General features: G+C 32.3%; 2 protein-coding genes across 2 annotated transcripts; one reads left to right on the top strand and one right to left on the bottom strand.

Moving 5' to 3' along the window:
- Positions 1 to 5,030: 5,030 nt before the first annotated feature.
- LOC105636849 (uncharacterized) lies at positions 5,031 to 12,299 on the top strand. The gene is made up of 7 exons (XM_089726753.1): positions 5,031 to 5,464; positions 6,842 to 6,989; positions 7,942 to 8,133; positions 10,111 to 10,239; positions 11,010 to 11,179; positions 11,510 to 11,640; positions 11,991 to 12,299. Exons 1-7 carry the CDS (start codon positions 5,212 to 5,214, stop codon positions 12,063 to 12,065), a joined length of 1,098 nt encoding a protein of 365 aa, XP_089582879.1. The 5' UTR covers positions 5,031 to 5,211; the 3' UTR covers positions 12,066 to 12,299.
- Positions 12,300 to 12,585: 286 nt separating this feature from the next.
- Positions 12,586 to 20,928, bottom strand: LOC105636850 (WPP domain-associated protein). Its single transcript, XM_089726752.1, has 6 exons — positions 20,712 to 20,928; positions 17,528 to 20,022; positions 16,380 to 16,506; positions 13,465 to 13,566; positions 13,208 to 13,287; positions 12,586 to 13,082 (listed from the first exon to the last, which is right to left on the bottom strand). The coding sequence occupies exons 2-5, from the start codon at positions 19,885 to 19,887 to the stop codon at positions 13,225 to 13,227; spliced, it is 2,652 nt and encodes an 883-aa protein (XP_089582878.1). The 5' UTR covers positions 19,888 to 20,022; positions 20,712 to 20,928; the 3' UTR covers positions 12,586 to 13,082; positions 13,208 to 13,224.
- Positions 20,929 to 21,468: the final 540 nt, after the last annotated feature.

Raw genomic sequence — 21,468 nt, 5'->3', positions numbered from 1 at the left:
TTTTTCATACATACTTTGCACAAAGTATTTAGACTCGTGTTCATTTTACCAATCTATAGACCTGATTAATCTCCACTCGTCTTTGAGGATAAAAGAGTTGGTCCGGTGAGTTGCATTGCAGGTGATCATACGCATAATCTAAGTCATGGTAATCAACTCCGCAAATGTTCTCTGTCATTAAACTACCACATTCGGGTTACAATCTTAGATCTTTGGTAATATGAAATTTTATTAATGCATTTTTTTTTTTCATCCATAATTATCGGTATCTGAAAAATTCATTGAGCTCTAACTACGGCTCGAGTATTGCATGAGATATAAAGGGGCTACTCTTCCAGCACGACAGCTTCTATATTAAAGATTCAAAGCTTAGACCTTTGGCAAAGGAAATTCATCCCAACCCACGTGGGTTGAAGGTTTTAATAATTAATGGCATGGAAATATATATATATTTTTTTTTATGGCCAAAACTTTTAAATGAAAGAAATTGTTAAAATATGGAGTTTTAACTTTCTGCGTTACAATGTACTTAATCATGTTTTCACAATTTTAAAAGATAACCGGTTAATTTTTATTTTTTGGATTAGTGACATGTATTTTATTCTATTTGTGAAAATAAGTGCTATGTAGATTATCTCACATCCGTAATGGAAAATATTATATCTAGTTCACTCCCATAAGCTTTAAAAATTATTAAGTTTACTGTAGCAAAAGAGATAGAAGTGTGTAACTAGTCCGTCTGGTTTCAAATCAAATTCAATTGATTAAATAGAAAATTAATGGCGGAGCTAGTATATTAGGGTCAGGAAGGGCACTCATGTATAATATATTTTGAGAGGGTTCACAAATTATAAATATAACAATTTAAGAAGTTCACCTTATAAATGTATTATTGGCTGCTTAGAAAAAATTCTTAAGCAACTGTATGTGCATTTGCCACTGATAATATATAATAATAAAATAGATCAAATAGTAATATATAAATATATATTGAATGATATTAGACTTCAAAATAAACTCTAATTAACAGATAAGGTAGGATTCTCATAATCCTTATCCTAGTAGAATTTATCTTGACTCTAATATATACACCCCAAATTTACTTCAAGCAGGAAATTATTCACAATTTACTCAATTCTTAATTCTGATAGTTAACAAATGGTGCGGTGAGTATGGATCACACCTTTTTGATATTCTATAAAATACGAGCTATCTTTTATTTTTAAAAGAATATATATATATATATATATATATATATATATATATATATATATATATATATATGGACCTTTTATTTTTTAAAAGAATATATATATATGGTAGAAAAGTTTTGGACTTGGAGGGGACGAGTTTTGATTCTCAGGCAAGCAGTGGGACTATGTTTCCTCACGGAGAGAACCGCTGTTTGCACCAATTATGAGGTAAGAGAATATTTACATTTTGGATAAGGAAGGATTTAATTAATATTAAAACTTCAAATATTGGATGCTGTGTTTCCTGCGCTAGTTGAAGCCATTTTCAATTCGATTTTTCTTTTTCTTTCTTGTGTTATTTTCTTTTCCTTTTTTATCGCCTCCATTGTTCTTTGGTTATATTCATCAGAGGCGTTAGTTCTCCATTGAAAAAGGAATTACTTGAACTAATATATGCTAGCATATGGACACAACTAGGCAAGAGCAACTGCATATTTTTGCGGTGAATAATTGAAAGCAAGACAGAGATATAAAAATGTACCTTTTGTGAGATCAGTATACAACATCATACAGTAGACGACAAATTCAACTGATACCTTCTAGGTAAATCATCAGCTAAGTGCAAAAATTTTATTTTTTTACTATAGGATACCCTTAAACCCATTGGTCATGCAGAGGAGCATGCTTATAGAGTCACTAATAATAATTCAATTTAAACAATAAAGGAATATAAAACAACAATCTAGAGAGTAAGAAAGTAAAGACTAAAGAGAATTGAAAAAAAAAAAAAAAAAGTGTTATTTTGTTTAGAATTTCAGCTATTCTTATTTGATATACAATTGGACTGCTTTGTGATTTTATCATTACAATATATATATATGTGTGTGTGTGTGTCCTTGATATGATTCAATGATGGAAAAGAAAACTAGAGCAAAAGTTGGCAACAACTTTTACAGATTATGAAGTGTATTCCTCTTGCTAGCATTCAACAAAAAGGTATGCTCCATATTCTACTTTTAATAAAATTTATTTTTTAAATATATTCCTATTTATTTATTCGGTTTTTATCTTATGATCAAAACTAAATTGGACATAAATTAAATAAATTGAGCTTAAATACTATATAAATATGATAGGAGTTTCATATGGATTGGATAATGATTTATACTTAAGCTCAGTATTCAATATGTTCATATTTTATTTTTAAAATCAATAATGTCAAATATCTCATTAAAGAAAAAAATACTGGTTCATCTTATTAACTTTGTCCATAAAATTTATTTGTTTCTTGTGGGAGGTTAAAAGATGTCAAATGCGAAATAGTTGGTTGCCTTGATAAAAATTAGAGTCCTTTTTGTATATAATTTGGTAACTTGAATTATTTTAGTATGTCAAATTAGATGTTTAAATCAAACCATTTCCTACTTTACATGCAAAGATTACACAATATATATAAGGGGACTTAGCAACATTATGGAATCATTACTATTAATTATATGTGTAACCGGACTAATTGTTTCACTTTATAACTTCTAATCTACTTGTCATTTACCAGTTTGTAAAAACATATCCCAGATTTGATCTATTAATCATGTTGATTAATATTTTATCAACAGTACTGAAAAATTGAAAATCTATGTTCTCTAACTATTACTAGTTGAACCCTCTAGCCTGTGAGCTCTACACAAATGTATTCCTATATGCAAATCGTGATAATTTTCTTCCTCAATAATTTCTGAATGGAAATGCAATTGTGACCACTCAAATAATTAGACGGAAGTTAACCTCAGTGATGAGTAAAATATTATATTAAATGTCGGAAACTACTTAGATAATCATGGTAAACTTGAAGGACTTAATAATTATTTTTCCATAATAAAATAGATCAAATAATAATATATAAATATATATTGAAGGATATTAGACTTCCAAATAAACTCTAACTAACAAATAATGTAGGATTTTTACAATTCTTATCATAGTAGAATTTATCTTGATTCCAATTTATATACCCAAATTTATTGCTTGGAACAATTCACAATTTCCTCAATTCTCGATTCCGATAGTTAATGGCCACTATCGAAAATTGAACTATATTTTTTAAAACAATTAAACTATATACAAAATTAAACCAAATCAAAGAGGTTTGATCTAGTTGGTTGAGTCAACTTTGTTCAGTTTTTTGACTGATTTGGCTTATTTTCTACAACTGAGTAGAAAATCATAAAACAAAATTGCCTAAAATCATAAACCATCAAGACGGAAACACTATCCCTCATGTAAGTGACGCCTGCAGCATCGTCGGAAAGCCAAGGCAGGAGCACTTGGGGAGGATCTTCCATGACATGAACACCCAAACCAATGGAGGAAGCCTTCTCAACGTCTCATTTTTTTAATATAATATTTTTTAATTAAAAAAAAAATTATGACTCAAATGCTCGTCTTATAAATCTCTACCCTTTTATAATATCAAATTATATAAATTAAACTATCATTTATTCTATGCCCAAGTTGAACTTTCTTTTGCGATTTCACTCTATTTTAAACTTCTGTCAATTTTATCGTAATTTTGACTTGTTTAGCAATAACATCCTCAATTATAATTAAGGATGGAGTTACAAATAAAAAAAATATTTTCATTCCTTTTTTTAGAAGATATTTTCATTTTTTTAAAATAATAACAATAATACAATTTATCAAATTATATTCACATATAATGGGTAGCATATTTATAAATATAAAAATATGATATTTAAGACATGTGCAATAAAATATTTAAAAAATTAATTAATTATTTTTTATTAAATGAATAGTAATTTCGCTATATTATCATCCAAAAAATTACTACAAATTTTCATTCTTAAAATATAGATAATATAAAATATATATGTAATTAAAATATAATTTATTAAATTTAATGTTGTGTCCTGTCTGAGATTTTTTGATAAGTAAAATAAATTTATGTTATTAATTTTTTTTAAATTATGTTGTTAAATTCTTAATTAACACGTTTATTTTAAAATTTAGAATTCAATATGTGAAATGTTATTTGTTTAAACTACTGAATTTGTTAAAATTTTTATTTTTAAAATTTTTACTAGAGTCATATGATGGTTTAAGATAATAGAAATCCTTTTTTATTTGTAATTTTAATTTGCAAGTAAGAGTGTATCGCTACAAAAGATCGAAATTGAGGTAAAATTAATATAAAAATAAAAAATAAAGTGAAATTGCAAAACTTGTGAAATTTTGGATATTTTTTATGGATTATGCCACCCTAGTTGGGCCAATTATATTTTTAGAAAAAAATTATAAACTATTTAAATCTCTCAATTATGATTAATTTTTAGTTTCATATATCAATGAGACTATAAAGATTGATTTTTCAAATTTCAAATATCTGAGAGGAAGCACTTTTACCTGTAAGTGTAAGGTCGAAAGACGATTAAAATAAAAAAAAAAAATCAGATACCAACTGATTAAAAAAAAAAAGAAAAAGAATCAGCGAAACTAGACTGTGTGCTAGTTGACTTTTACCTGTAAAGTCTCATAGTGTATAATATTATATAAAGGAAAAAAAAATGTCTTTCATATTTTATCTCCACTCCATATAATGTTGATGCTAATGAAAAAGTTCGAACTACACTTTGATCTTATCTAAAGTGAGATAAAGCTATTTTTTCTTTTTTAATTTAAGATCTCAAATCGACATTTTTAATTTTATATATAAATATTCTGACATAAAATGATAAGATTTTTTTTTTTTAAGAAAATGATAAGATTTTTTAAATAAATTATAATTGGAATTATCTTTTTAATGGAGTAGCTAATTTCTAGCTTGCATTACATAAGCGATGAAATTGAAGTCTCCTCTTTGTCTCTTCTCAATACAGACAAAAATATCCAATTTCTGACTTTGGATTTCGCTCTTCATCTCTGTGTCTTCTCTTTTCATTCTTCTTTTTTTTTTTTTTTTTTTTTCACAATAATTGAAAGGAAAGTTCATATTTTTATTCTAATGAAGAATCACAGGCAAAGAAATGGAGAGATATGGGCATTTGAGAATGGTCAAAATGAAGAATTAGAAGCTCATGATCATTATGAAAATGGAGAAGATGGTTATGACGGTGTCGTTTTGGGTTTGGATGGTGGAACCACCTCCACTGTCTGTGTATGCATGCCTTTCCTTCCTTTCTCTGAAACCCTTTCTACCTCTCCTCCTATTCTTGCTCGTGCAGTTGCTGGTTGCTCCAATCATAACAGCACAGGGGGTAAAATTTTGCCCTTGCTTTATTTTTCTTGATTTGAACTTTTCTGGTGGCCTTCTGTGATCTGGGTTTCTTTGGGTTTTGAGAAGTGGAATTGTTAGGTCTTTATTCTATTAATGAATTGTAGTGTTTAGACTTTTACATATGATAAATTGTTGATTGTTTAATGATTTTAACCAAATTATTGCACCATATAAGAGTTTGAACGAAACATTATCTCAATATTGATGTTCTAATACATTTCGTTTCCTGGTAATTTGTGAGGGTTTCTTTTCATGGTTCAATTTCAAAGCAATTTGTATCCTGTGTGTTGCAATGCTTTGTTCATCTTTATTTTTATATATTTGTAAACCTAAAGCTCTGGCTTCTCAAGGTGATCACGTTTCTGTTCTGAATCGCCAGCAGTTCTCGATAACCTTATGCTTGAAAACATTAATTTTGCTCAATTGTCAATTCAACTACTCTAGATGTCTGCTTGAAATATTGAATCAGTTGAAATGGTAGACTTTACCCAATGTAAGCTCTCTTGTTTGTTAAATTAAATGGGTTGCCTTAACCTCTTCCCTAGGTTGAATTCCGAAGCCTACTTGTCATTTTTAGTTGTTCCTTCACCTTGTTACCTTGTAGTGGCTGGAGCTACAACGTATGCAACAATCTTGGCATGTGATCTCCCTTCTCGCTCATGATTGTTTAAAGCTTATAATGAAGTAATTTGCAATTAAATGGATTTTATTTTTCTATCACTAGTTTTCTCTAGCATTTTAGCCACAGCTCTCACTTTATCAGTTTGATTGCATATTTTGAAACACAGTAATAAAGCATGCTTATTCTCTTGATCTTTTAAGTAATTGTCCCATAAATTGTAAAAATTTGTTGATTGTACAATACTTGAAAGCACTATTTCCTGTTATTGATATATTGTAGCTTTGCTAATGCTAAAGGACTGTTCTTATGCAACAAGGCCTTTATGATGGGAGAACTAATGAATCAAGTAATCAAATTGAAAGTTTCCATCATAAAATGATTTCTTATAGGAATGTTCTTGGATTTCTATATAGGCGGATAGAATGTAAGATTTGTTGCTTGCAACTTTGTTTTCTTATTTTCATGAGTATCAATGAAAAAGAAAAGTTAAGTTTTCTGAAAAATGAAGTATGCAAGTCACTTTGCATATATATACTTTCTGGTAGATAGCCACTTTGCATAATTTCATAAATTCTGTTGTGTTATTCCTGTTAAACGCTTTCACGTGATTTCAAGAGCAAAAGCGTCAGTATTTCTTGTTGTCCTCTTTCTGAGGAATGAAAAATAAGCAACAAAAGAAAAAAGTTAATTAACTTTTTTAATTTTTTAGTTATTGTTCATTTTCATATTCTACAGAATCTTCTGCCAGGGATACATTAGAAGATGTCATGGCCGAGGCCCTATCAAAGGCTGGTTCAAGTAGATCTGCTGTTCGTGCCGTTTGCTTGGGCATTTCTGGTGTTAACCATCCAACGGACCAAGAAAGGGTTCTGAGTTGGCTAAGGTTTGTTATTTGAAAATTATTTTAGCAGTTTCTCTTTCTGGCTGTCACAACAAATATAGTCAAAGATTTAACTAAGACTAGTACATATTTAGTATTTAAACATGCAAAAATTTTTTAATTTTCAGTTTTAGATTGTTTCTGAGCAGAATCTGAAGTCATATCACTGATGCTTGAGCCTTTGGCTTAGGATGTTTTCTTTTACATCAGCTACATTGGTGATTTAGATATGCACCCTCATGTTTTTTTAAGTCTCTTTCTTAGATTTATTTTTTTTGGGTACAAAATTACAATGACCTCTTTCATTGCCTTTCAGCCTTCTCCAACTACCACTGCTTCAATACTTCTTGAACTACAACGCAACTAAGGTTTTTGAGATTAATAGCAGTAGTGATTAGATTTTAGGATGCACTTCTATGTTGATGAGGAACTTGTGCCTATCTAATGGAATCAACGTGGATATTTGCCTGCATGCTCACACGTAGAAGGGGAAAATGCAAAATTCCAAACAAGTTTCAGCATTCCAAGAGCAACTTTCAATACTTCCCATTTAAAACTGCTCAAAAATATGTGGAAGCTTCAAACTCTTACCAACACATTTGTGAAAGAGGGGATCGTGATTGCTATAGATGGAGATACATATTGTGATGCTTTGATGAAGAAAGCAGGATTTTGAGACCTGAATTTTAGAAATCAGATATGAACTCTTGCAATGATTTGTTTCATGCCACACTGAAATATAAGAAATGGAGGTCATTGAATGCTTAAACATTAATCATTTGTTGCTTTCATTCCTTTAAGTGTTCTTATTCGTAGTTTTCAATGCAAACATTTTTGTTCACTGCTGTAGATAACACCACAATTAACTTGTAGCTCTTAGCTACATTGTCTTTTGCTCATACTTTTGTATTCTTCATGGATGCTGGTGCTGAATCAACTGACATGATTTTCTCAGGAAAATATTCCCTGGCCATGTGAAGTTGTATGTCCATAACGATGCCTTAGCTGCTCTGGCAAGTGGGACCATGGGAAAGCTTCACGGCTGTGTATTAATTGCTGGTACGGGGTGCATTTCTTATGGGATAGCTCAAGATGGAAGAGAAGCTCGGGCTTCTGGTGCAGGGCCTGTCTTAGGTGATTGGGGAAGGTACATGCTTCATGCTCAGTGTGTTTTTAGTTCCATGATTCATGTAATGAGGCAGTGGATTTTGATTTATTGATTTGTTCTTAAACAATTGGTAACTGTTGGCTATTTTATTGCCTTTAGTTTCCAAAGAATAATAACAACTCTCCAAGTCTTTAGTGGTTTTCATAATAACAGCTTGTTATTGTAATTTTCTCATTAGTCAAACATATCCCAGGTTGGACTTCAACATATTCTTGTGACAAATATGTTGTATGAGTACTATACATGCTTGCTCCTAATGTAGATATGTGAATTTGTTGAAAGTTATACACTGGCCCAGACATGGATTATATTTGATAGAACATTGAAGTCATGGTGTACCCATGAAAGGTTGAGTTTTCAAAAAGGAAAAGCAGAACGGTTTACAACCATCTGCTTGGATGGACAAGGTCAAGGAAATGCAATGCAATTACCACATTTTTGCAAAAACTAGTTATCATTGAGCAGATTTGATATCCTTGATCACTTACACAGTAATGAATTTTTAGCAATTAAATCATATTACAGTACTGAATATGGGGCTTAATGAGAAGATTTTAAATCTTATTTTAAAAGATATGAAGTGAAAACTATTAGTATTTTTGTTGATGGCTGTAATCTGACTCCCTTTCTCATGTGCTTCTGTTAAGGTTGGTAGCTAAATAGTCATTATTGTATATTCTGCAGGACTACTTTTCCAACTTAACAAACATATCAGAATAAGCAGATAGTTGAACAGAGAAGAAAATTATATAAATGATGCTTTAGGTTGAAGAATCGTAAATGGAGCAGATATGCTGCAGAATGACTAGCATTATATGAGGAGTTTTGAGATATGGACAATGAATATGTTATGGAGTGCACAAAACAGACTTGAGAGGGGGGGTGTGGGGGACTTCAATAATATGGAAAAGAGTCTGTAATTGTAGAATTTAGACCAAGAAAAACGAAAAAGTTTATGCTTATTGATTTGTTAGGCCTGCATAGTCCTTGAATATGATATCACAAATTTTAGTCCCGATACTCTAATTTGCCTTCATATATTAATGGCGGTGGTTTATTGTTGTCCCTCTCCATAAACAGGAAGTGTTCTTCTAGACCTTTCTTGACCATTCAGCTAAGGTCGAGAAGTGTTGCTATAGTTATAGAACATGGAGAAAACCTTTTGCTTCCAATCAATCTGTAAACAAAAGTTATGCTTTTTGGTTTTTCACGTCATTTTGATAAATTCTATTTCTTGTTTTGTTTTGGGTATTTGAGTTTTAAGAAATACGCTGGATCTTCTGCTATTTGGAGGAAACTATTGTCTAGGCTTTAGACTGAGTAAGGTAGAAATTAGTATATGCTCACCTCTGCCTGGTTATGACATGAGAAAGCTTTATTGCATCTGGCATCCTTGTACATGACAAACCTTGCACATGGAACAATTTATTGTAACATTTTTTAGTAATTGAAAAGCTACAGTTTTACTCCTTGTTGTACATGGAGAATTGCCACCTTTCTCTTATCTTCATGCTATATAGGTTTATGAATGTGAGTCTAAGGATGTGTTTTGGGAATGGTTCTCACAGAAATTAAGACCAGCAATTTTGTTGAATGTTTAACTCTTACAATTTTTGAAGCGAAGTGGCATGCTAAATGCAAGTTGAACATTTCAACAAAATAAGGAATTTCTTTGCTTCTGCTGCAATTTCAAATATTGCATTCTTAGTTCATGTATGAACTGACATGCTTCCATAAGAAAGTTTTCGCAATTTTAGGCTTTTAGCCATCAGTGCTGACAAACAGTATAAACTGCTTGTTTCCTGATGAGAGGCTATACAACTCACAAGACACGAATACTTATGGTAGCAAAGTTATTTTTCGGAAATATATGGAGCCTTGGTTGTGTTGAATTTTCATTAATTTCATGGGTTTCCATTAAGGAATTGATTTGTGGTTATATGTGATAATTTGCAGTGGTTATGGCATTGCTGCACAAGCTTTAACTGCAATAATAAGAGCTCATGATGGTCGTGGTCCACAGACAATGCTTACTGATAAAATTCTGAAGGCACTTGATCTTTCTTCGCCTGATGAACTTATTGGGTACCCATTTTCATATTTATTACTCTGGTTGTTAACTTAATTCAATAGCTTGGTTTGGTTGTCAACTTTTTCTTTTTATACAGTGGCGTTTTACATTCATTATTCCCCTACAACTGAAACCAATAGATGGATTTTATTCAATCCCATGGAACAAATGCAAACCTGGGTGAAACTGAGGTGACCTGGCCAGAAAATTAAAATTAAATGTTATTTCATGCTTATGAAGGATGAAATGATTGTGGGTTAGATATACCCATAAAAAATTCTGGCAAGCTGCTTTCTTGACAGATTGTTGCAGCAACCATATCCTAAAATATCCTCCTTGTTTACTTCTTTTCCACCCCAACTGAATTCTAGTTTCACAAAGGAACTGACATGAGGGTCGACCTGTTGCTTTTTGGCTTGAATTAATCCACTTCAATTTTCTTCTCCTTATCCTTTTTATGGGCTTGGTAAGATTGTATGTATATGTCCTCACTGCTGATACAGATGGTTACTTGCTGTCTGGTATGGAGTCTCAGAAAACCTCAAGTGCAACAAAATTGTGGAATGTGTCTATAGTGTCCTTTATGGACAGCAGGTGTTTAACATTGCAAAAGTAGTTAAAAGCAGCATGAGGGAGGTCCTCTTTTTGTGCTAGCTACTGCTGTATGAGAAATGGTGCATCTTTAAGTGCACCTCGAAACATTTTTTATTTAGTAGGAAGTTGCTGGTCCTCAGCCTGCTTCCAGAATACAGATGGACTGATATCCTCTCGCTGGGGTTTTCAGATGGACATATGCAGATCCATCTTGGGCAAGGATTGCAGCCCTTGTTCCAGAAGTGGTGGCTTGTGCTGAAGCTTCTGATGAAGTTGCAAATAAGATCTTACTTCATGCAGTCCAGGAATTAGCTTTAAGTGTGAAAGCGGTTGTTCACAGACTCGGTTTATGTGGTGAAGGTGCCAAACTGCTCTTATCATACTCATTTTGTATTTGCTTATTAGATAAACAATGTTCTTTGTGTTATATATTTTCTTCTTTATTTTTTATCAGTTTCTATTGTCTTTTTTTCACCTTTATGAGGTTAGAATATCTATATATCCATGGTTCGCTTGTTCTTGTAGTGATGTGATTTACTGACAACAATTTTGACTGCGGTAGCAATGATAAATATGATTGTATAGGAAAAACAGTGCTTCTAAGTTCTAACATGCATGTATATTAGTTTTGTCTGCTTTCATGGATGTCACCTTCTTCAAGAATCAAGACACATCAGTTTTGTATTGCAGACAGAAAAGGTTCTTTCCCTGTTGTGATGGTTGGCGGTGTCCTTGAAGCAAATAAGAACTGGGATATTGGAAAAGAAGTCCTGAAGTGCATCCTGGATCAATTTCCTGGGGCTTTTCCGGTCAGACCACAGGTTAGCATCTGCTTGTTCATTCTAAATGCAAAATTTTGCAGTTTCCCAACCCAGCTTGTTTACTTCGTTAAAAATCTAAAATTGATGATTGTTTGCTCCTTTGCATACTACATTTTTAATCTTAAAATCAGCCCTTGCTACAATATTAAAGTTTTTTTGGATTGTCTAATTAATTTCTTCACATGGAGAGACATTTCATGGTGGAATTCTATGTATCTAAACCCAATCACTAGATGTTTCTTCTCCTCATAAGAGTTAGATGAGAATCTTATTATTATTATTATTATCATTATTATTATTACTATTTAAAAATCTTTTTTGTCTAAAATTTTCTGATCTGGATTCATCAGGTTGAACCAGCTGTTGGGGCAGCATTGCTGGCTTTGAATTACATGAAAGAATCAAGAGAGAACTGCCATAGCTGACCTTGATTGTTGTTTACCTTGTTTAACTGTGAAGTTCAAAATATTGGGAAAACTTGGGAAATAAAACTCTTAAGCATAGTGTGCAGGAGATAGATTTTTAAACAGCGGCCTCCTAAGTCTTGGCATCTCTTGGAAGAACATTCTTCTTTTTTCTTTTTTATTTTTTGCTCTCACCTGTTGATTTATTATGAAATAAGCATCAATATGATAATTAGTTAATGGATTTTCTTTTAATTATTTTTTTTTAATTTTCAATTTTACTCTACCAGATGGATAAATAGTTAATGGATTTTCTTTTAATTAATTTTTTTAATTTTCAATTTTACTCTTCCAGATGGATAAATTGCCTGATACTTTTTTTTTTTTTTTTTGTCACCTGTATGCCACAGAATGCAGCTTATGCAGAAAAATATGTATCTGGCAATCAACATACATTTTTTTTTGTCAAAAAAAAAAGGACAATGGTATCATCAAAAGTAGCCCAAAAGAAAGTATCAAAAAAAAAAAAAGAAAAAAAAAAGGCAGCCCAAAAGAGTACTTTCTTTTTCATTTAACAGCCTGGGTAAACACTATACATTACAAGCTAAACCTATAGAGTACAGAGAACTTCATACAGGAAAATGAATGACAATTTGTAGTTTCCTAGTTGCAAACGGAATGCTTTACTTTCAGCCTTATCTATATCAGAAACTAACGCCTGTAACTTGTTGAGGTAGATGCTTCAAAACTGAAAATGTGGGACAATCCTATACAAAACGAAAAGAGAAAGGAGGCTCCGTGGTTGCCCTGCTTGTATTCCTGCGACTGCTTGGTATCTCTTCGTTTGCTCAAATTTTCCTTTACATATTGAACCAAAATTCTGACAAAAGATAATATCTTCTCCAGATGCAGTTAGCATGAACTTGCTGCAGTGCCATTTATTTTGGCTTCAAGTTACTTGGACCGATGTCCCAGATAATAATGTAGTAGTACTGGAAGACTTTGCAGCAGTAGCAAAAGAAACTATGTAGCTTTTATCTGTTCATCGAAAAAGGATCGATAGATGAGTTAAGATGAAATTCTGGTGTATATAAGCCAAGTTAGATGGCAATTCAACATTAAAACCACCGACAACGATGAAGTTGATAATGTGGAAACGTTACCTTGTCAAACAAACAGATCAAACTGGTTTAACAGATTCTCCACTTAATTCTCTTCTAACCAGCTTTAGAATTTCCATAATCTGATTAAAATGAAAAGCTCGATAAGTAGATGGTTTTATTTAATTTTGGAAAACCGAGAGTTAATATCAATCTTAACATAATATAAGGCAAGCAATGTTGCGCAGAAGTAGATGCAAGAACAAAGGCATTGAATTCAATTATACGAACGTGTAATCAACAGAGTAGAAGCATCTTACCCCAGGATAGTGTTTCAATATTGGAGAATAATGGTCCAGTGCTATGTATATCTTTTCAAGAAGACTTAGAAGTGTGTCCACCTCATCACCTAAAAGATCAACCTGAGATTCAAGAAAAACTGTATTTAACAAATTGAAAATATGTGCCCATACACATAACTAACAATGACAAAATATTCACAAGCATTTCATCAATAGATTAATTTCATAGGCCTTATACTTCAAATTTCAACTAGATAGACAAACCATATACACATTCACAAGATTCAGTGTTAGATTCTAGGATTTGCTTTTCTCCTTTAAAGACTAAGGCTATAAATCCCTATGGCACCACAATAATTGATTGGCATTTCCATTGCCACTGTTTCTATTCTAGTAAATAAGGTGACTGATTTTTAGCAAGCAAATACATTTAGAATACCTTGCTACCAAATCAGTGTCTCAAAACCAATGATAAGATCACATGGACAATTGTAAAATTTTATCTAGCAGTGCAATTCCAAAGAGTGCAACATATAACTCGATAAGGAATTCTAACAACTTATAACTCTCCCTTCCCTTGTTAACATATTTGGGGTATATGAATATGATTCTTCAACAACAGTATTTCCTATTAGGTTTCTAAAAAAATTTTGGTTGCACTTTAGCAAGAAAAAAATTCTCATCAATAAAATTAACCATTCCTTCTTTAAGCTGCTAAGATTTCTTTGTCTGTTCCTACTATTCCAATTTCAACAGCATGATCACTTTCCATTCTATGGAAGGAATTGGGAGCTTCTCTGCAGAGATGAGGTTTGACTTTGAGGCACCTTGATCAGGGAATTTACTTTGGGGCTATCAATTCGTGTTGTCATGTCATAAACAAATCATGTCAACATATTTGCATAACAGGAAAATAACCAACTCAAACCTGAATTGTTTAATTAATTGTCAGGATTCTTAAACCCAATTAAGTGGGTTACACAACAAAAACCTGCTTAAACTGTTTAATAAAAGTCGTGGTATATCTTACAAAAAAAAAAAAAGAAAGAAAATTACACAGTTATCAGTTTAAAGAAGTTAACATGATTAATTTATAAAGACAGGAATAATTTTTTCAAAACAGTAAACAGGATAATTTCATCCGTGGTAGCTAAACTTATCACTATCGCACTTTTCGTGTTTATTATAACAAAAAAAGAAGATCTCAACTTCAATTATGTAAGAATAAAATGACACTTCCTAGATTCCTAGCTAAGTCTCCCCAAAAAGCTGACATAGTCGACAAGCTGGAGATAGAAAATCATTTTCTAACTAGTGTCAGCTACCACACTTTTTTTCCTAGAGTTATCTACTAAATGTAAAATATACACAGACAAAAATAAAATAAGATAAATCAGGATCAATAAAATCCACCATAATCAAAATTACGATGCAAATCAGATTTAAATTAGCATCAAATAACCCAAAAAAAATTTTTATTTTTTTATTTCTAACTGGTCGTCCACATTAGCTTTCCAGTGAGATTTGACCTAGAATATGATAAGTTTCATTTTTTTGTTATATAAATTGAAGTTCAGGGTTTTTTTTTTTTATTACAAATTAAAACTTATGCACAACAAAGTATGTCAGTGCTAAGTTGACGGACAACATATGAAATTAACCAAGTGAAATAAAGCATAATATCAATGCATCATTCATTAACCACATCTAATATGATGATACCATGTCCAATCAAAATCCTTTAATCAATTTACATTTACATCCTATTCACTTAAATTCAGTTACTTTAAAATATGTTTCAATTTTATTTACACAAATTAAATTACTTTTAGTAGATTTAGATGTATGATATCAGGCACTAAAAGTTAACTTTTGAACCCAAATAATTAAGAGCCTGCATCTCTGTGTGTGTGTGTGTCAATTTTTTTTTTTTTTTTATTGGGAGGGTTTGTTGGGTTTGGTTATATTGTATCATTTTGGATCACATTGGTCACCTATTTATAATCTAACTTTTGGCATGTCATAACTGGGTCAAACCCATCTTTGCACAAATCCATTTATGCCCAGTTCAATTCCACCTAAATACGAGTTTTGTATATTGCATGTTAATGGGTTGCATCAAGTTTGCTACCTCTAGTTCATTTACCAAAAGACATGAGGCATCTTGAAATACCAAAAGATATGAGGCATCTTGAAATGCAGACTGCACAGGTAAAATCTTGTTCCCTAAATAGGAAGAAATGAGGCAACTCATGTTTCAATCCCAAGCTTCAAAATTAGTTAATATCATTAAATTCATGATTATGTAACTAATGAACTGCCTCTAGCCATTACTTGAATTTAGCTTCACATCAGTATATCCACTTTTAAACAATTTTTAAAAGATTTCAGCACCAACTACCATGCAAACTCCATTTTGGTTCAATTCCTATCATATAAAACAAAAGAAGTTATCAATTAAATAAAACAAATAGTGGTATTCACTATTCTCTAGTGTTTGGCTTCTCAAGAACTTTCCACAAAAATAATCTATTGAGCAATACAAAGGAACAAACTAAAACGATAAACATTGACTTCAAAAAAGTCAAATAAACAAAAAATAGAAAAGGTCAACAGTATATCAGTTAAATAATTGTGCATCATACACAGAGAAAAGCCACCGCATAAGTTGACCCTTAAATTGGTCAAACTATAAGTTTGTGACAGCCCCATCTCTTGATGTGGGACTAAGACTCTGAATTCAAACAATGCACTGTAATAACAAAACAAGTAATCCAAGCACCACATTAAATTCCTTCTACATGCATTTTGGTGATGGAACCATTTTCTAGATCACAACATCAACCCAAAACACATCAATATGTACAAAATTTATAACAAAACTGTGTGTGTGCAAGCGCATGTGTGTGTTTGAGATGAAATTTCTGGCATACCTCAGCTTCAGCCTTTTGAAGGTCAGAACACCTCCTTTCAAGCCTCTGCTTGTACAGAAACTCCTCCCTTTTAATTTCGTTAGCTTTCTGAATGAGAGAATTCAATTGAGAGCACAATTCTTCCAACCTGGAAAAGATGCCATGGAAATGCTATTGTTTTTGCATCAATAAATCTTAAGCTCAAAACACCCTCAAAGTTTTTCTAGTTAAGAGCTGAATATGAAAACTTGAAACTAACGACCAAGCAAAGAATTATTCAATATAGCAAACACTAAATTGGTGCGGTTCATATGAAATCAATTCAGGGCACAATTTAAGACACTTGGCAGACCAGAAAGGGCAGCTAATAAGTGGAGGCCAATTAACTTCACAGATTGGGGAGCACAACTAAAATATTGAAAACAGAAAGTAGGCATGCAATTTGCGCACAAAACATGGGCAGTATCAAGTAAACAGAGTGGAAAGCATAGATATGGAAATCCAGGGCAACAAGAACCTGCTGGCTAAAAGGACCCTCATCAACTGAGAGCCGTCTCAATTAGTAATGCTTCAAATCTTGCAAGTCAGGACACATTGGTATTATGCAAGTATCATGACAATAAATAACTATATAAACATCAAGCATTTTCTTGGCAAATCCACATTCAGAAGAAGTGACCATTTTTAAAACTGGGGGTTATGTCCATGCTAGAAATATATCATAAGACTAACACTAATATAGCTAAGATTTGAACCAAAATCTACCATCAACCTTTTATACATACCTATGTCATGGTCGAACAAATAAATTCAGGAGAGCATGTTCATAATTTGCCATTAAAGAAAACAACTCGAGGAAAGTATATGAAGAACTCCAGCAATTAGTAACTGATTACGGCATAGATCAAAAGAAAGATTTGTCCCCCATGTGATGTTTTTAGCCAGAAACCAATAGAACAGGAAAATTGATTTAAAGGAGGAGATTCCCAGGTAAATTGCACTGTTAAACTTGTTCAAGTTCTAGAAGTTAACAGATGTCAAGTATCTCATAATGTGAGTTAAATCTAAATGCAGCATTCCCATAACCACAGGAACAAAGTCATGTTGTAGTTCATGCATTTATGCAAACATGGTCTGCATGTCAGCAATCGAAAGGTGGCATTACATACCTCAATCTATTTATTTCAATATATTCTGTTGCCCTGCATTCAAAATTAGTAACTGCTTCTGACAATCCTTGGACAAGAACAATGGTAGACTTTATTTGCTTCCTATGTTCTCTTTCTCTAGCTTCAACCGATGATAAACTATTCTGGTGCTTTTGGGAAATAGAAAGAAGCATAATTTTCTCCTCATTAACTTCTCCTAACTTTTTTGTTACTGTCTCAACCTGTTCTCTCAACTCAAAGATCACCTCTTTATCCATTTCAAATTTCTCCCTTGCCCTAAACAAATCAGCTTTGACAGCTTGTAATTCTTTATCATAATTTGCAATTAGTATTTGCTGCTCAGTTCTCTGAACCCTTAACTTGTCAAGCTCTTCAGAAGCTAACGCATATCTCTCCTCCTCTTTTGCCAAAGCCTCCATTGCTTCTTGCACCAAATTAGCCTTGTTATCAACCATTTCCCTTAATAAGAGCACCTCTTGCTCTGCTTTTTCTTTCTCTGCAATATTCAATCTCAAGAACTTTTCCTTTTCCAATGCTTGCATCTCAAGGGACAATCGAACTTCATTTTCATTTATATATTTCATGTTCAAGGCATCAACTTTCTCCTCAGCTTCCTTGAAGGATTCTTTAAAAATAACTTCACATATTCCTTGTGCTATAATGGACTCTATAACTGAATCTTCAATCTCTAAAGTACCAGTATGCTCGGCATTGCAAACAGCTTCCTCGAAAATAATTTTATAAATTCCCTGTATGATTTCATACTCCATATCTAACTCTTGATTGAAGCCTTGCATTTGATCAACGACCTCCTTAAGAAGGAATTTGTATAGATCTTCACTAATTGAAGCTTCAATCTCTGCATCTTCCATAGCACATTTAAGATCATTGCACATTCTTAACAAGTTTTCCTCAGCCAAAGAGTGTTCAGCTATTTTCTCTGCAGCATCAGAAACTTGTGAGGAAAGGCGTTTTATTTCCTTTTTCTTATCCATGAGCAAGTCCTTTAGTTGGTGATTTTCTGAGCGAAGAGATTCCAATCTATCCTTCAAATTGTCAAGACAATCTCCGTTGTTACTAAATGAAGGCAGTTTCTCATTTTCCATAAGGATGCCATCCAATTTTAGAATGACCTCTGGGATCTTTTTCCTCCATGTATCAAACTCCTTATCCTTCACCACAGGCAAAGAAGAAGGCCTTTCCTTCAACTTCAAGTACTCCCTCTTGAGACTGAAATAATCTTCAGTCATTTCATGCTCTTTTAACTCATAATGTCTCTTCATTTTAGTCATCTCAGCCTTTAAATGATTAAACAATTCATCCTTCGACAAGTGCTTTAGTTGTGAATGATCCAAATTTTCTGGAACAACAATAACTGACTCATCATGTTTGCCATTTCCCTCCCAAAGTGAAGGTGATGAAGCATGACTACCGGAAACCTTTCGGTGCTCCAAGGATCCGTGTGAAATTAAATGCCCACTTTCAGGAACAGATAAAGATTTGGATATGATATCTAATTCCCAACGTAACTTTGAAATCTCTCTGATCTTTTCAAGCTGGTTTGTGCTTTCAATACCATAAGATTGAGCATTTTGATCCCATAGTCTCTGCTCAAACTCTTCTTGGAGACTCTGAAGACAATTCTTGATCACCATTTCTTCAATTTCTGCTTGAAATTCTCTCTCCTGCTGCCAGTCAAGAAGCAATGACTTAGACAAGCAAACCATATCTTCTGTTTGTGAGTATATAGACTCCAGAGTTTTTCTAAGACCATCAAGTGCCCTATCCACATCAATCAATTTGTCCATACCACTCAATCCCAACAATTCAGAACTTGAACCCTTTTTCCCAATAGAATCAGGCCCTCTAATCTTATCAATTTCTTTCTTGAGCTTTTTAAACTGCTCTTTAGCTGCAAATTTAAGGTTGCCCAAAGAATCTTGTAACCCGTCATACTCTATGGTGCCATTTGAATACGTGAAATAATGCCCATTTTTTCTGCTTTTAGCTTCATGGCACATCATTGAATACCTTACAGATCCATTGCCTTCTTTATGCCCAAGGTTAAGATGTAACATTTCTTTTAAACTGGCCAACTCTAACTCTTTCTTAGCAATCTTGTCTGCTGCCTCCTGTTGAATAGCACTTACCATACCCTTGATAACTGAGTCGCTCACCATTCTGGACACAGTCACTCCATCCGCAATATCCTCCCAATATGAATCGAAATCATTGAGTAAGTCCACAGTCAGATTCTCACTCTCCTCAACATTGCCACTGTACTCCACTTTGCTACCATTGCATGAAGTGACCCTAGCATCCCTAAAAGCTGAAGCCTCCAAAACTTCTTGACTCCCCATTCACTTTCAATGAAGAAACACCACCACCACCACTAAAGCTCAAAGTGACTAAGCAGGAGAGTGGTCAGAATCACCCATGAATTTGAATAAACAGCTTCAAGTCATATACAGTTTTCATGGCAAACACAAGAAAATCTGCCAAATTCCAAAAGGAACAAAAAAAGAAAGTTGTTAATAGGCAATCCAGAAAATCAATAATCAGACAACTATATTTGCTCAATTTGGTGCAGATAAACTATAAGGGAAAAAAAAAAAAAAAAAAAAAAAAAAAAAAAAAAAAGATAGAAATTCTGGAGTTTTACTTGTTAAACTTTTCATTTGACTAGATAATCAGGAAATACAAAACCAAATACAGCCCCAACAGAGACTGAACTTAATACAGCACTTTGGCTCATACTAGAGTTGGGTTTTTTTTTCTTTAAACCTAAAGAAACTTAACCAGCAGAAAAGAAATTCCATTTTCCTGCATTACAACAAACCGCAAAACCAAGCAAGTAACAGTTAAGCTAAAACTAAGTGCATTAAGTATTAAGCTAAAACTGATTTGCTTCATCAGAATGCAATATTTCAATTGACAAAAAAAGCTCTAAAGAAACCAAAATAAAAAACCAAACAATCAAAAAATAATCTTCTATCCTTCTTCCTCCTCCATTTCTCAGCTCACAAACAAAAAGCTTTAAGCTTAATTATGCTAAAAAGTAAAATTACCTGAGCTTACTAACATTTCAAATAAACAAATAAAACAAAACAAAACAAATAAAAACTAAAGAGTAACCAAAACTAAAAAAAAAAATAAAAGAAAAGAAACTTAGAAACAAACTTACATGTCTAGAAGAGCAATCTGAACAAAAAAGCAATCAAAAAGGACAGAAAAAAAAAATCAGAAAATTTGATTGAAAATCCCAATACGACCGTTGAACTCAGTTCAAAAAAAAACCGCTTCAAGGAAATTTTCCATCTTTTTCATGGGTCTGTGGAGTTTTTAGGGTTTTATTTTTTATTTTACGATAGCAGAGAAAATTTTGTGAAGAGGAATTCGGTGAGCGGGAGTAGAAAAGAAAATACGTTGACCCTCAAGAAACGTTCTAATTACGGAGTCTGCCATTTTGACTTGTGTTAGAATATTAAAATTTTGTTTCTTTAGATAAAAATTTTGGTTTATCCATCGAAAAAATAGAAAGGGTACCATGTCATTTTATATATTATTACTTCTTATTGTTAATTATATTGTCCTATTTGTCGTATTGTTTTTATTTTATTTTATATTGTTTTTATTATTTTTACCATATGGTCATACCTAACTTGTTATCTTTATTTTTTTTTCTTTATGGTGACACCTGGGCACCTACTTTTCCGATTCTTGGGTGTACACGAAGAATAATTTTCTCATAATACTTTACAACTTTATGACATTAAATCTTTAAAGAATACTCCATTATTTTTTTTTAAAAAAAATTCTATATGAAAAATTCATTTTTTTAGAAAAATTATTCTAAATTTCAATTATTTTGTGTTTTAATATGCTGATTTTTTCGAATATACGTTGCTTTGTATTTGTTGATTTTTATGTGTTGCAAATAA

This window comes from Jatropha curcas, chromosome 10 (genome assembly GCF_041381405.1).
Source record: "Jatropha curcas cultivar XTBG-Jc1 chromosome 10, XTBG_Jcur_1.0, whole genome shotgun sequence".
NCBI lineage: Eukaryota > Viridiplantae > Streptophyta > Magnoliopsida > Malpighiales > Euphorbiaceae > Jatropha > Jatropha curcas.
Note: the sequence above shows the minus strand (reverse complement) of the source record. Positions and strands in the feature narration are given on the sequence as shown.

Coding starts and splice junctions, on each gene's coding strand:
- LOC105636849 (XM_089726753.1), top strand. CDS start 5,212: ATGAAGAATCACAGGCAAAGAAATGGAGAGATATGGGCATTTGAGAAT. Junction 8,134..10,110: donor GTCTTAGGTGATTGGGGAAG/GTACATGCTTCA, acceptor GATAATTTGCAG/TGGTTATGGCATTGCTGCAC. Junction 10,240..11,009: donor TCGCCTGATGAACTTATTGG/GTACCCATTTTC, acceptor TGGGGTTTTCAG/ATGGACATATGCAGATCCAT.
- LOC105636850 (XM_089726752.1), bottom strand. CDS start 19,887: ATGGGGAGTCAAGAAGTTTTGGAGGCTTCAGCTTTTAGGGATGCTAGG. Junction 13,567..16,379: donor TTCAAAAGGCTGAAGCTGAG/GTATGCCAGAAA, acceptor CTTGAATCTCAG/GTTGATCTTTTAGGTGATGA. Junction 13,288..13,464: donor TATTGAAACACTATCCTGGG/GTAAGATGCTTC, acceptor CATTTTAATCAG/ATTATGGAAATTCTAAAGCT.